Consider the following 14,078-nt stretch of genomic DNA (forward strand, 5'->3'; position numbering starts at 1 on the left):
TTCATTAGTTTGTTAAGTTTTGTACTACTAATTACTATAGAATATTTGAGGATATTTGATTCTATACATTTCAAGGTTTTTTTTTTGTTTTTTTTTTTTTATTTGTTCTATAATGAGCTGGATGCTCTATAAACCTAACCTATACATATTATGGTATAATTTGTTTTTAATCCTGTTTCATACTTATTTATTCCTAATTTTGACAATAAATTATTTTTAAGCATTATAATCTTACATTGACATAGCGCCAGGATAATCGATAGCACCGTGCAATATGTAAATAGGGTGCAGGGTTTTTTTTTTTTTTTTACATAAAACCTTATATCACTACTAGGGTAGTCAGGGCAAAAATAAATGATATTTGGTGAACAAACATCAAGAGAAATAAACCGTGGGCCAAAGTGACATTTATGTGCAGTCTGGCTTTTAGAAAGACACGTAACACGCAGCGACCGACGGCTGCAGGTACCGCCACGTTTCCTTCACCTGGTCATTAGTTAAGGTACCGTGCAGCCAATGGGAGGCCAGAGGAACCTTTTCCTTATTGGCTGATTGTGGCTTGCCAGCCTAAACCCTCATCCCCGGCCCGAGACATGTATACGGCACTCATGCGCTAATCAGGCTGATCTATGGCTCTAAAGGGAGAGATGTCAGAAGAGTTCAACTTTGTAACTTCACTATTCATTATGAAGGGCCAACACCGGCAGGGAGGGCTGAGATGACCCTGTAATATGCATAGCTTAATGCGAGACAGCACATATCACCGATCAGACTTTATGCAGGGCCAGCAGATCTCGCTTGAGTTAGATCTTCGTAATCCCCGGGGTAGCGGCCCAGAGCCCCAGGACCCTGCCGTGAAGTTGAGATTGGGGTCCGGACATCTTAATAAAAAAGGAGGAGAGCCGTAATAGAATTTCTCACCATCACGCTTTAATACCAAGGAAGGTAACCAATCCAAAACCAGTTTAAAGAAACACAAGTCAGAGAGAAACTGGATCAGAAACAGATGGCATTTATTATTTAGTTTATAAACTGCAGAGACGACCCCAGCCGCCGAGTAATGGATTGTAAATAAACAAAGCAAAACTTGGCAAAGTGCAAAAATATACCAAACGGGATGACGAGCAGCGGCTACCGACGTGAACACCGGAATGTAATGTTCTGAATGTAACCGAGCCGTTTCTACCTCTCTGGGGGGGTAAATCACACCGCTTCAATACAGAAATCACCCCTGGATACAAAGTCACTTAAAATGTACAAAAGGTTTTCAACTGAAACGGTACGGGGCGGCCGGGACTGATATACGATAAACTCTCCTCGTTCTGCATTTCTAAAATTATATATATTTTTTTAAACTCAATTGACCCAAGAGCTCACTGCGATGACCGGTTGTAGATTAGCATCCATTTTACATTTAGTTCCCAACTGTCACATACATATTTACAAAAACATTAATAAAACGATAAAAAAAAAGACTTAAAAATTATGCAGAACGTGCATAAAAACACATAAAAGGGAACGCAATAAAAAAATAAAACTTTCCGCTGAAAGTTAAAACTGTCAAAAGTCTGTTCCTCGGGGGAAGGTTGTGAAATCCCCTCCCCCGCGGCTCGATACGCCGGTTCTGGAAGAGAGTCTCGGCCGTAGAACAGCGAAGATCAGATCAAGAAAACGATGTTATCGGAGACCATGATGTGGTTGGCGTCCTCCATCAGCTCCAGAGCAGCCTTCACCTCCCCCTGAGAGAAGGGGGACGGGTTGTTCTTGTTGATGGATTCCATCAGCGTCGGCATGGCGATGGACTGCGCATGGGCCGATTTAAAGGCATCCAGCAGACTCGATTTAAAGCTCTTCAGCCTAAAAAACAGGAAAGACAGCAGCAGGGATTAGACGGCAGAAAGGTTTATTTGCCTCATTTAAAAGCTACGGCATCGTACGTTTCCCAACGACTGAGTTACTTATTAAAGGTGCCGTCCCACCTACTCTGCTCAGCGCCCCTTTCACAAACGCATCATTCCCATCACTGAATGCCAAAAGCAGAGCCAGAAAAACTCAGTCTTTTTGCCTCTTGGAATGGTTGTCATGTGAAATAAGAGCGGGCTCTGATAGGTCATTGCCATACAAAGGTGCCTATAACTTGAGTCCATAGGATCCAGTATGTGTGTGTCCATGAGGGCCTAACCAGGGTAAGGAGTGGCTGGGGCCACCACACCGTGTCCCAAGCCAACAGAGCTAATATATGTAACCTTTCAGACAACCCAGGTTATTAACCTCACCTTTCTCCGGATAATCCTGTTTGGGAAGAATCAGTTTCCATCGGCTCACTTCCAGCATCGGGGGTCTTTGGCGTGTGGACCCGGACTGTAAATTATGGAAAAAAAAAGTGTTAGATCAACAGATACAAATCCGGAACAAAATATAAATCCATCATAGACTCTTACAAACGCATGCAAAACACACAAGATTCATCGGCGAGCGCCAGTACAACCTAAAGGGCCACAGATCAAAACCAGAGCTTACCGGAGGTCTCCTCCGAGTCACTGAACTCGTACGGGTCGGGCTGCTCACCGTCCTGGGTCCGAGTGCTTCTCCTGCTCGACACGTTCATTCATAAAGTTAGAAATAACAAAAAGGGACGTTCTATGTGCAACAAAGTATTAAATCAGAGCAAGAAACCGGCGCAAACCCAGCCAATATCATCCAAAAAACCTCTGCCTACATATTGGGGCTCTCCTAACACCACATGCTTACACCCCCCTCCACTGCCAAAGTACCCCAAAGTTTGGCAAGGACCAGAGTAATTTAAGCCATCACTGGACACCATTAACGAGGTAACCGAGGGCTCAAGTCTAAGGTTTGGTGAGAACCTGCATAAACCCCAAACAATTAAGTTATAATATTAAAGCCAAATCAAAAACGTACATCACGAAAGCCATTTTTCAATTATTTTATGACGCTTTAAGTTAATAGCTCAGGTCTCATACAGCAGCACAGTACTTGGTTTAAAAACTTAAATATTGGGTTTGGAGAACGGACAGATCTGCCCGCAGCAGCCACTTACAGGAATAACCAGCAGAGGGACATTAAACATTAACCTCTTGTTATACCAGAAGCCATGCGTTTGCATCGCCCGGAACGAAAGCCCCGCGGCCGGTAACGATGTAAATACACTGACCGTTTCTTCCTGGCTGCCGCATCCGTCGCCGTCTGCACTTCCTCCTCCTCCACGTCGGACGCCTCGTCTCGCTTCTTGCGTTTCTTCTCCTTCTCCAGTACCTGCGAACCCAAAGACCCCGATCAGACACCGGATTCAGGAGGGGGCGGCAAATGAGGCAATAACTTATAGAAATCACATGCGCAACATGATCGTGACAGCAGGTGGAACGAGTGAGATATCACTGAAGCCGAACTTTGCTGTCCTTTAGAGAGTTAACTCTTTCCATCCCCTCCAAGCTATTCATTTTTAGTCTATCGAGAGAGCTACGGGTCGTTCACCGAGACAGAAGCCCACGGAATATTCTTCTGCCCGCCGACTACTGCAGCCATCGCCTCACCTTCTTGAAGTACGCGAACTGCACGAGCTCCACCGCGGCCTCCGCGTCCTGCAGCTGGACAGTTTTGCTCATTCGGACTTTGGCGTGGGCCGTGGACAGACGGATCATGGTCTCCAGAGTACGAGCCGTGACAGGGGAGGTCTGGAAAAGAAAATTTATTCGTAATAGAAGTTCAGCAAAAAACAAGCAATATTAACAGATAAAAACCTTTGAATCTCATCTGTTTCTCCCTGCTGTAAATTCTTAAACCTTATTAGGTCCTTAATCTCATTTTACATTCAGGTCTTCCGACAGTCCCATGCAGGCTTTTAATCTCCCACACGGCATCTGCCTCTACCTCATCTACTGGAAGGCAGCTGCACGCATCCACTAGTAGTAGTAACTAAACCAGTAGCACAAATTTCTAGACTTAAACAAGCAGAAAGATAAGCGAATTTCCCCGTAGCTCTTCGCAATACATACTCTGGCCACATCCGAGCTCGTCTGATCTTGGTTTCGGAGGCGAGAATATTCCTCTGCGATGTAATTGGCGGCTTCCGATGTCAGGACCGGCTTAAATATTTTTGCGACATGGATGTACTTGCGCATGAACTCCATGCTAACCATCTTCTCCCTGCGGTGAAAGAACACGTTTGTTACATATAATCATTAACCTGTCTTATAAAGAAAAAATTGAAAAACGTCCAACAGTCTAACGATAACGATAAATTCCACTAAAATCGCAAATATCTTTTGGTGACAAACATAAAACCCAAGAGTAACAACGTCCCAAAGCCTCAGAGGTTCCGTCTTCAGATGTAGTTGAGGCCGACATCATCCAAGACAAGCGATTTGCTTACGACAATATCTTCACTGGCACACTGAAACACAACAGCTTGCAATCTGTCGCATCCAGCTTTCCAATTAGGGTTAGAACGTTAACAAGCTTTGCTTCTTTACCTTCTAGAGCCAACGACTCAGCCCTATAAGCTCTGGTAACCCAGGGCCATTAAACCCCCCTTATTGGCAACACTCACCCCTTTCCCAGATGGTCAAAAGACCACAAGGTTTTGGATGCATTCACCAAGCCGTTTAACACACCGAGAACCACATGAAGGACGCTAAAGGAGTAGTAGAGATGAGTAGCTCAGTCCTTACCGCTTCTTTTTAACGCCATGCAGGAGACTGTCGTGCTTCTCGTAGACTGTCAGTTCTTGCTGCTCCTCGTGAGTGGCGTTCGGATCGTTTGTAGCCAGAATATCCACGGTGCTGCCCAGAGGCATGGCTGAGGGTACAGGTTACAGAGTCAGGAGCAGGCAAAGCAGTAGATGCTTTTACATTTTATAGTGAATATTTTATGTGCGTCTCTCCTTTAAACCTGAAGATCGGGGGGGGGGGGTTAATCTACTCACCATCTCCGTCCTGCTCTCCGGCCGCTCTGTACCGATGCATACGCAATACATGGTCAGAGATCTCGCGGTCCTGCTCGGGATCCATCTGATCCAGCATGATGAAGAGGAGGTCAAAACGGGACAACAGGGAGTCTTGAAGGCCAATGTTCTCCATGGGAGTTTTGTATTGATCATACTGAAAGAAACCAGAGCGCCGTCTTTATATCACTGCTATGACTACAAAAACCTAGGACTTTCACAAACCAGCTGCCCCCAAAAAGGTTACATTTAAATTTAAAAAAAAAAGGAAAAAAAGTCTGAAAACTTGAACGATGGCATAAAACATCTGACACACATTTAGTACTTGGAAGCGCATTTTCATTTGAAAAGAGATTAATCGGGGGTAAGCTTTAAACAAGACTACGAGACAACAAAGACTAAGGACAGGGGTGTCCAACCTGCAGCCCTCCAGCTGCTGCAGGACTACATCTTCCATAATGCTTTCAGCTAAGGGGATGGCTGAGGAGTATGGGAGATGTAGTCCTGCAGCAGCTGGAGGGCCGCAGGTTGGACACCCTGGCTATAGAAGAACCCTCTCTCAACTCACCCTTCCATAGACGGGGTTAGCCGCAGCCAGTACACTACAGCGGGCGTTTAATCTGGCATGTATGCCCGCTTTGGCAATGGTCACACGTCCCTGCTCCATGACTTCATGGATGGCTGTGCGGTCCATATCGGACATCTTGTCAAACTCATCGATACACACGACGCCTCTGTCTGCCAACACCATGGCACCGGCTTCCAGCCTTCTCTCCCCTGGACCAGATAATAAAAGTATTAGAGTTTGACAATAATGGTCCAAGAATCTCAGTAAAAAAAAAAAAGGAGGGGGGGGTATTATTTATAATATATATATATATATATATATATATATATATATATATATATATATATATATATATAATCGGCTAATACTGAAGATGTAACGTCTTCATTACCTGTCTCTTGGTCGGTGGTCACTGCGGCCGTTAGACCCACACCCGAGGAGCCCCTGCCAGTTGTAGTTACAGCGCGAGGAGCCGTGAAGAGCACATAGCGGAGAAGCTGGGACTTTGCAACAGAAGGATCCCCTGTGAGAAGATAAACAAAACTATAAAGACTGACAAGAGATAACTGGAAAGAATAAATCTCCAAAGACTTTCATAACTGCATTGATCCTGTGCCACTATTTTGCAATAGCCTAGTTTAAAGAGGAATACAAAAACTTACAAAAGAGAGAGAAAAGAAAAATTTAAATCTCCATATATTCAAATATATATTAAAATAAAACAAATGGAAAAGTTTAATTCTCCATTGTGGGCTATACAAGACATCCCTTTAACTGAATTGAGAACTTCAAAAAAATAAATAAAATAAGTTATTTCAACAAAGGCCTGGAATAAATACTATTTATTGGAAGCTCAAAATCTGCATGTATCAAGGCAACTGTGCAGTTTAAAGAAAAGCAGCAGAGACCCAGACTGAAGAGCCTTACCTATGAGGAGAACGTTGATATCCCCTCTAATGCGACTCCCGTTCTCCAGGACCTTCTCGACCCCTCCGAGCAGCATGCACAGGATCGCCTTCTTGATATAGTCGTGGCCGTGTATACTGGGTGCAAGCGACCTCGCGAGCTGTTCAAAGACATCCTACAGAGAGGAATATAATTAAACTCCCATCACATCGGTGCGCTGCCAAACACACAGGTCTCTTCTCTACGAGCTTCTCGTTGCCTTAAAGACTGATGCCACATAACCTTTAACAAAGCCACTAGGCACACAGATAAGCCACGCCTCCGGTACCGCCTGCGAGGAGCGGCACGTCATACATTCACGCCGTACCTTTGAGTGCGTTTTGCTGAACTTCTTTATCTTGGCCAAATCATCTGCCGAGAAGACGGGCGATACCTCCTTACTCATCTGTACCAAGTTGCAGGCTATCAGAACGGTTCTACAAAAATAACAGAATTCTAACGTTATATTAAATAAATGCCAAAAATAAAGCAGCGTAACATCAAAAGCTGCTACATCATTTTATTTTTCAGAAACAGTGTTAACACCTTAGAAAAAAACAGTAGCCAGCTGACTGAGTTGTAGGAAGAGTTAAGGCGACGTATTAATAGCCAAGAATTATTATATATACCTGAATGAGGCAGACGTGTAGCCGTTTTGTTTGGAGGGCAGACAGCGATACGTCCCTATGACTTGCACGCGGTCCCCCGGTTTCACACCATCAACAAGGTCATCGTCCAGGATGATATCGACAGAGCGCGGCAGCTGCCCGGCGGGGGCCTTTTCCGGCATCTCCTGGATGCTGATGGTCTGATGATCTTTGTAGATGGAAAGGCCGTACTCTGTCTCAAGCGGGTTGTTATCTTCATCCTGGATCGGCAGTAAAAGCACGTTACTAATTATGACATTGGGGTATTGTTAGTGCAATTATTCTGGATAATCCCAAAAGCAGGCAATCAATATAGATTAATATGTGTTTAAACAGAGTGCTATAGAATATGGTGGCGCTATATGAAAACAATAAGTTATTCAATAATCAAGAAAGGAGCAATTAACCTCAAGGGCTAACAGAAAATATTAAGACTCTACGCCAGGGGCTTCCAACGTGCGGCCCTCCAGCTTCTGCAGGACTACATCTCCCATAATGCTCTTTCAGCTAAGGGGCTGGGTGAGGAGTATGGGAGATGTAGTCCTGCAGCAGCTGGAGGGCCGCACGTTGGACGCCCCTGCTCTACGCAGACATTTAGCATAAGAATGAGTATAAATACAGACACGGAACTCCCAGGTAATCTGTAACATTCTGTATTCTGTTTAACTCCATCCCCCTGCTGCTCACCTTTGTGGGATAGACGGAGCTAGAAGGATAGGCTTCCAGACTCGTCATATCTGAATACTTCCGCTCTATGGTCTTCTTCGTGGCCGGGCAGTAATGGACGCTGCGGACAACCTTGGGTCTGACCAGAGAGCCTGTAAAATCAGAGAAGTAGCCGGTAAACCCACGAACGCCGGCGTAAGCTTATAACAGCAGCGCGTCGGAATCAACGGCGCGTCCTTACATTTCGTAACAATGCCCTCCACGCAGACCATGCAACTCAGGAACTGAGCGGTGAGGGTGCGCGGGGTGACGTGCTTCGAGCCAAAGCTGCCTTCCAGACCGACGTGGAACTCTTCGTACTGCTTGGCGTAGGTGCCGTCGATCGAGGCGACAAATTCCTTCAGCGCCCGCCGGAAAGCAGCAAGCCCCTCGAAGGCATTGTTCATAAGCCTGTTAAGGATGGAAACGTTACATCGGACTCTTACTCCGGAGCCACACAAGCCGTGACCATAGCCTCAAACACTTCGGGACAATCCAGCCAGTACTCCAGATCCAAACAAATACTCCTGCAACGTATGGATTATTTACCCACCAATAGATTTGGTTATAAATCCTTGAGATATTACACCCCGCCCCCCCCGATATTAAATAGTTTGCGTGCGGCCATCTGGGTTTTTTGCATAGATACAGAAACATAAAAAAATAAAAACGTTGTTCCGTAAAGTAAAAGGCACTTACTGGTTTGCTCGCTTTTCATTCTTGCGGCGCAGGTCGTTGATGTTTACGATCAAGCGGTATTGATTCTCGCTGATCATGTCCCTGACTTTGCTCTGGTAAATCCCCTGATCTTCCTGCGATAAAGAAAACCCTTTTCAGGCAATAGTTTTATAAAGACGCTGCCCCCCCCCAAAGCATTGCTTGTTGGATACGGTTAGAGGAATTCCCGCGGACTTTAGAAGCGGTCTGCCAGCTGACTGTAGAATTGGGAGGTAAAAAGAATGACTTTGGGGCAAATACTTAACATAACATTATGTGACCTGCGGGGCTGAGGACAGGCATACGAGGCAGATAAGTGCACAAGTTTGCTAAGATTCAGCTTTACTTGCCCCCCAGGGGCCAAAAGGTGCCAGCAAGATAGAGAAGGGAGCCCCAATGTTTAGGACATAAACTTGGATCAGCAAACACAACGCACAATTGGAACACAGGAGTGATGAAGGGCCACTGGAACACAGGAGTGATGGGACTGATAAAGGGCCACTGGAACACAGGAGTGATGGGAGTGATAAAGGGCCACTGGAACACAGGAGTGATGGGAGTGATAAAGGGCCACTGGAACACAGGAGTGATGGGAGTGATAAAGGGCCACTGGAACACAGGAGTGATGGGAGTGATAAAGGGCCTCTGTACACCTATTGAGATTCCATTAAATAAAAAATAAAAAAAAATCAGCCGTTTCCAGCTACAATAGTCATTTACATTAACTCCGTCTGCGCTGAATTTCTCATCCATTTCATGTTATTTTAATGGGGGGGGTGCTTTTCTTTCAAATACAAGGACGTTTCTAAGTGAGCCCAAACTTTTGGACTGTAGAGTATATAGTAAGATACATGGACACCTGCGGGATTATATTATACAACGTATATATTATATATATTAGCCGGTGAATTAGGCCTGCAGGATGCTTCTTGCGCCACCACAGGCCTGACATACTCCGTTGTAGGCCCCGGTTTGCAGTATGGGGGGGGGGGGTAACAGCTTTATTTTGTTCCGGGAGGGAGGGGGGGTCACGGCAGGATCACGTATTACCGGACTCATATGCAGCCAACCGGCTGCATGTCAGTCACCAGGAGCTTAGTTTTACTAGTGCCTTAAAAAGTTACGAGGCGGCTTCACAAACATCCGGCACTTCAGGGGTTAAGCAGCTAGTCCTCCTCCTTGCTCAGCGCCCTGCCGTATTCTCACCCCGTGCTATACCGCTCTTTATGCACAGGACGCCTCCGTTCGCCTCACCTCATCGTCAAGGAAGTCGAGGAACTCGCGCTGAGCCTCCCTCAGCTCCTGGTCATCCACCTCCATTATAGCGGCCATGGCGAGCTGGGTCACTTAGACACGGAGACGTTAGAGAAGAAGCTCGGTAACGATCCGAACAACACCCGGAGATTTATCCGTAACCCGCCGTTCAGGTTTTGGGCTTTCCGGTGCCGGATTCCCTGCTATCCGCGTGGCCCTGACCGCTTACTTCCCTCTCCCTTGCAAGTGGCGCGAAAGATTTTCCCGCCAAACCGATGCTGTGCCAACACTTCAGCCGCCATTGGATTGGTCCCATAGTTCGGCGCCCAACGCATGCCAACCAATAGAAAGAGACGATAGCAAATGCAGGCGGTGCAATGGCTGGAACGCCTGGAATTAAGTAGAGCGGCGGCAAAGTGAAAACGGAAATTACGTCATGCCTTACTTGGTAAATAAGTCACCAGAATTAGGAATCTGCACTCACTCCCCACAGGAACTCAGGTGCTTAGCTGTGCCAGGAAGGGCCAGCTCCCCAGCGTGCCTGGAGCCTTCTTCTATTTTTGATTTACTTGGTAAATAGACGCCATTTTTGTTTGTGGAATAGAAGAATTTTAGGATGTAATTTACTGTAAAGTAAATTTTTAGCCATTTTCGCATTATATAGTTTTTTTTAATAGCATAATATGTTATGCTGGATAAGGAAAACCTGTGTATTAGTTGTTTTGGGACTAACATACAAAAAAAGCACGACTCAGGACCTCATCAGTCTCTTTTTCAGATCTTTACTGTAAACAAAGTGGCGATATGTAGAATTAATGCAAAAAGAAAACGTATGCTTACGCCATTACGTTACGCTGCGTCCCTTTGTTTCAAATTGTCAGAAATGCAGAAATTTCAATCTCACCAAAATTCGTACGAATGTTGGAAAGCGAGGAGGAACCCCAACGAACGACGGAGACAAAGCCGAGAGCTCTGGATTTTCTTTGGTTTTTTTTGCTCTCTCTCTCACATATCCCTCTCATCTCTCTCTAATCACTCTCTCTCCCTCTCTCTCTCATATCTCTCTCTCTCATATCCCTCTAGACTGTAAGCTCGTTTGAGCAGGGCCCTCCTCATCTGTTGTCTCTGTAAGAGATGTCCTTCTACCCGTTGTACAGCGCTACGGAATGTGATGGTGCTATATATAACAATACATAATAATAAATAATAATAATACTATCTCTCTCTTATCTCTCTCTCATCTCTCTCCGCGTCTACATCTGTGTGTGAGAGGTGGGAGAAACGAATGCCTTTCCGGGAGACTTGGGACCTTTGTGTCTGTTTCTTCTCCTCGGCTTCTATTGAAACCAGAGGATAGTACACTGTGTATGGACACCGCGTATGAACGCCACATATGGACACCGCGTATGAACGCCACATATGGACGCTGCGAATGGACACCGCAGGCACCCGTACTTGTCAGAGAACAATAGGAATTAACACAATTTAAAGTATAAACCCATTTCCTGTTTCTAAACACAGAACCCTATGATTCCCTCATACAAACATACTCATACAAAAGGGGGACATTGGATGAAAGAGGGACTAGCAAACTGAACAAGGGCAATCGGGAGGTATGGACCTTATTCACCATCAGGCTGGCTTAGATGAAACGGTGTTTTGAAAAATTGCCACTAGATGGCAGTAGAGCACAGTAAACAATTCCCGCTGGATCACTGTAAACAGCAATTATTATTTGTTGATTTATATAGCGCCATCATATTCCGCGGCGCCGTACAATAGGCTGCTGCTTTTAGCACAATAAACACTGAATTATTAAAGCAATACAGCAAAGACTTCGATAATATGCGGTCATCGTTATCACAACACATTCAGTGTCACACAATGGGACAGATCATACGTAGTAGGTACCGTATTACACTACGTTCTTTGAAGATGCATCTCATCTAAAGAAGAGACCTCCGTGGTCCGGAAAGCTCCTGTAACTTTACCGGTATATCTTTTTACATTTTTTCCATTGGGGTAATATGACTACATTCATTTTTGTACATTACTAGGTGTAGAGTGCAAACTCTTCAATAATAATAATAATAGTAATATGGCATTTGTCACATGAGTCCTCTTCTGGGATGTATTATTGATTATCAGTGCAGGGACCTGGTAAAATGATACGCAGTGCATTGTCTGAGCTAATTGGACAAGCTGTTTCCACCTATCAGGAGGGGATCGGGCCCGTCGGTATGTCTGTATGCTTTAATAGTGGGATACGGGGTAGTAGGCCGCAGTGTGACCTCCGAGTTCTGGCTCATATCTCCCCGCATTTAAAGGGACGCTCCAGCCATCATGTGCACTCATATCCGAGGGGTCCCTTTATTATTATTTATTGTTTTATATAGCGCCATCAAATTCCGTAGCGCTTTACAACAGGCAGAGGTCAATAAAAGTTGTTGTATGGGGTCTATTTAGACCCCCAGGCACGGAAAGTGCTCCTATTGGTTTCAGTAGGATCACTTTCCTGCCACTGATTGACAGCTTCAGCCTTCCAGTAAGCCAACAGTAGACTTGAACACGTGGACCATCTGGAGCATTAGCCCAATTGACAGGACTGTTTCTGCAAACCTGGGATTGCTGGAAGCTATGAACATTCACGAGGAAAAATATATCAAACAAGAGTGTCCCAGCAGGTAAACACGGCCGCGCGTTCAGGTATCTGCTGCCGGTGAACACCGCAGTCTCCCCCAGGCTTTCTTTTTCCATAAGATGTTTGCATCACAAACCGGTTGTGTTGTTCCAGAATTTACCAACAGAGAATTCATTCCAAAAAGAAATTATTGTTTCCCTGACAAAATTGCTGCCTATTAATTTATCGCTGCCTTTGTTTCCATAAGTGACCAACTTGGCCTTTATTTATACACCAACAGCACACTGCGGAAAAGAATTCACTATGAATACAAAACAAAAGAAAAAGGGATATCTATATATAAAGCTTGAGGTCACATCGCATAGGAGTGATGGGAGTGATAAAGGGCCGTTGGAACACAGGAGTGATGGGAGTGATAAAGGGCCATTGGAATGCAGGAGTGATGGGAGTGATAAAGGGCCATTGGAACACAGGAGTGATGGGAGTGATAAAGGGCCATTGGAACACAGGAGTGATGGGAGTGATAAAGGGCCATTGGAACACAGGAGTGATGGGAGTGATAAAGGGCCATTGGAACACAGGAGTGATGGGAGTGATAAAGGGCCATTGGAACACAGGAGTGATGGGAGTGATAAAGGGCCGTTGGAACACAGGAGTGATGGGAGTGATAAATGGCCATTGGAACACAGGAGTGATAAAGGGCCGTTGGAACACAGGAGTGATGGGAGTGATAAAGGGCCTCTGTACGCCTATAAAGAGATTCCATTAAAAATCAGCCGTTTCCAGCTACAATAGTCATTTACAACATTAACCCCGTCTGCGCTGGATTTCTTATTTTCTTATTTTAAAGTGACCCCAAACTTTTTCACAAAGCTAATTATTTAATTGTGTAAAATTGTGCCCCTTTCATATTTTTTTGCGGGGTACATTTAATTGTCATGTGGCACAAAAGCAGGCAGTGACAGCTTGTTTTCATGGAGAGATTTTTTGTATTTTTTTTAGGTTATGAACCCTCAGAAGGTTTAGACTTTAAGGCCAGTGGCCGCCTGTTGACATAAGTGCAACCGGCAATGAGCGGCCGCAGGCTGCATTTTTATGCTCACATAGCGTGGGGCAGGGCGCATGCTGCAGCGCCCCATCTGCCACTGGAGGGGCACATCGGGTGAGCGTGTGACCAGATGACCACTTAAGGTCGTAGAAGGACAACATGGAGATGATTGAACAGTTCTTTGTATGAGTTCTAGGATGTCTCAATGCATTCTGCATGTGCTGTAAGGCAATCCGATAGGTCTTGAGGGATTTGGCTGAGGGTGTTGGGTTTTGTAGTTATCCACAACCCTGAGAGGCAAGAATTCACCACCTTAGGGCTTCAGGGCAACGAAAGCCGGGAAAATTCCTTGACGCCGTGCCAAATCGGATCTCACTTCTCAGAAAAGCTCCTTTTCACTGCTTAAGAAGAAATGAGAAAGGAGAAAGAAAGGAGAAAGAAGTGGTTGGGGTGGGGGGGGGCTGTTCTCGGTTTGCACTCGAGTACCCCGTGTAATGAAAGCCTGTCTGGTCGTCTCGGCGTTTGCCCTGCGGACCGGCAGAGCCCCCTTGGAACAGATCCCGAGTCTGTTAAAAATGAATGAAGTGTGG

At 45.4% G+C, this 14,078-nt stretch overlaps 1 protein-coding gene across 1 annotated transcript; it reads right to left on the reverse strand.

Annotated features, from left to right (window-relative positions):
- Positions 1-1,611: 1,611 nt before the first annotated feature.
- On the reverse strand, positions 1,612-9,890 carry MCM3 (minichromosome maintenance complex component 3). The gene is made up of 17 exons (XM_053458633.1): positions 9,800-9,890; positions 8,528-8,640; positions 8,031-8,239; positions 7,811-7,941; positions 7,106-7,344; positions 6,805-6,913; positions 6,459-6,612; positions 5,923-6,054; positions 5,532-5,740; positions 4,946-5,120; positions 4,692-4,818; positions 4,017-4,167; positions 3,555-3,695; positions 3,176-3,276; positions 2,521-2,591; positions 2,277-2,361; positions 1,612-1,857 (listed from the first exon to the last, which is right to left on the reverse strand). Exons 1-17 carry the CDS (start codon positions 9,875-9,877, stop codon positions 1,659-1,661), a joined length of 2,424 nt encoding a protein of 807 aa, XP_053314608.1. The 5' UTR covers positions 9,878-9,890; the 3' UTR covers positions 1,612-1,658.
- Between the last annotated feature and the right edge of the window lie 4,188 nt (positions 9,891-14,078).

This window comes from Spea bombifrons, chromosome 3 (genome assembly GCF_027358695.1).
Source record: "Spea bombifrons isolate aSpeBom1 chromosome 3, aSpeBom1.2.pri, whole genome shotgun sequence".
Taxonomy (NCBI): domain Eukaryota; kingdom Metazoa; phylum Chordata; class Amphibia; order Anura; family Pelobatidae; genus Spea; species Spea bombifrons.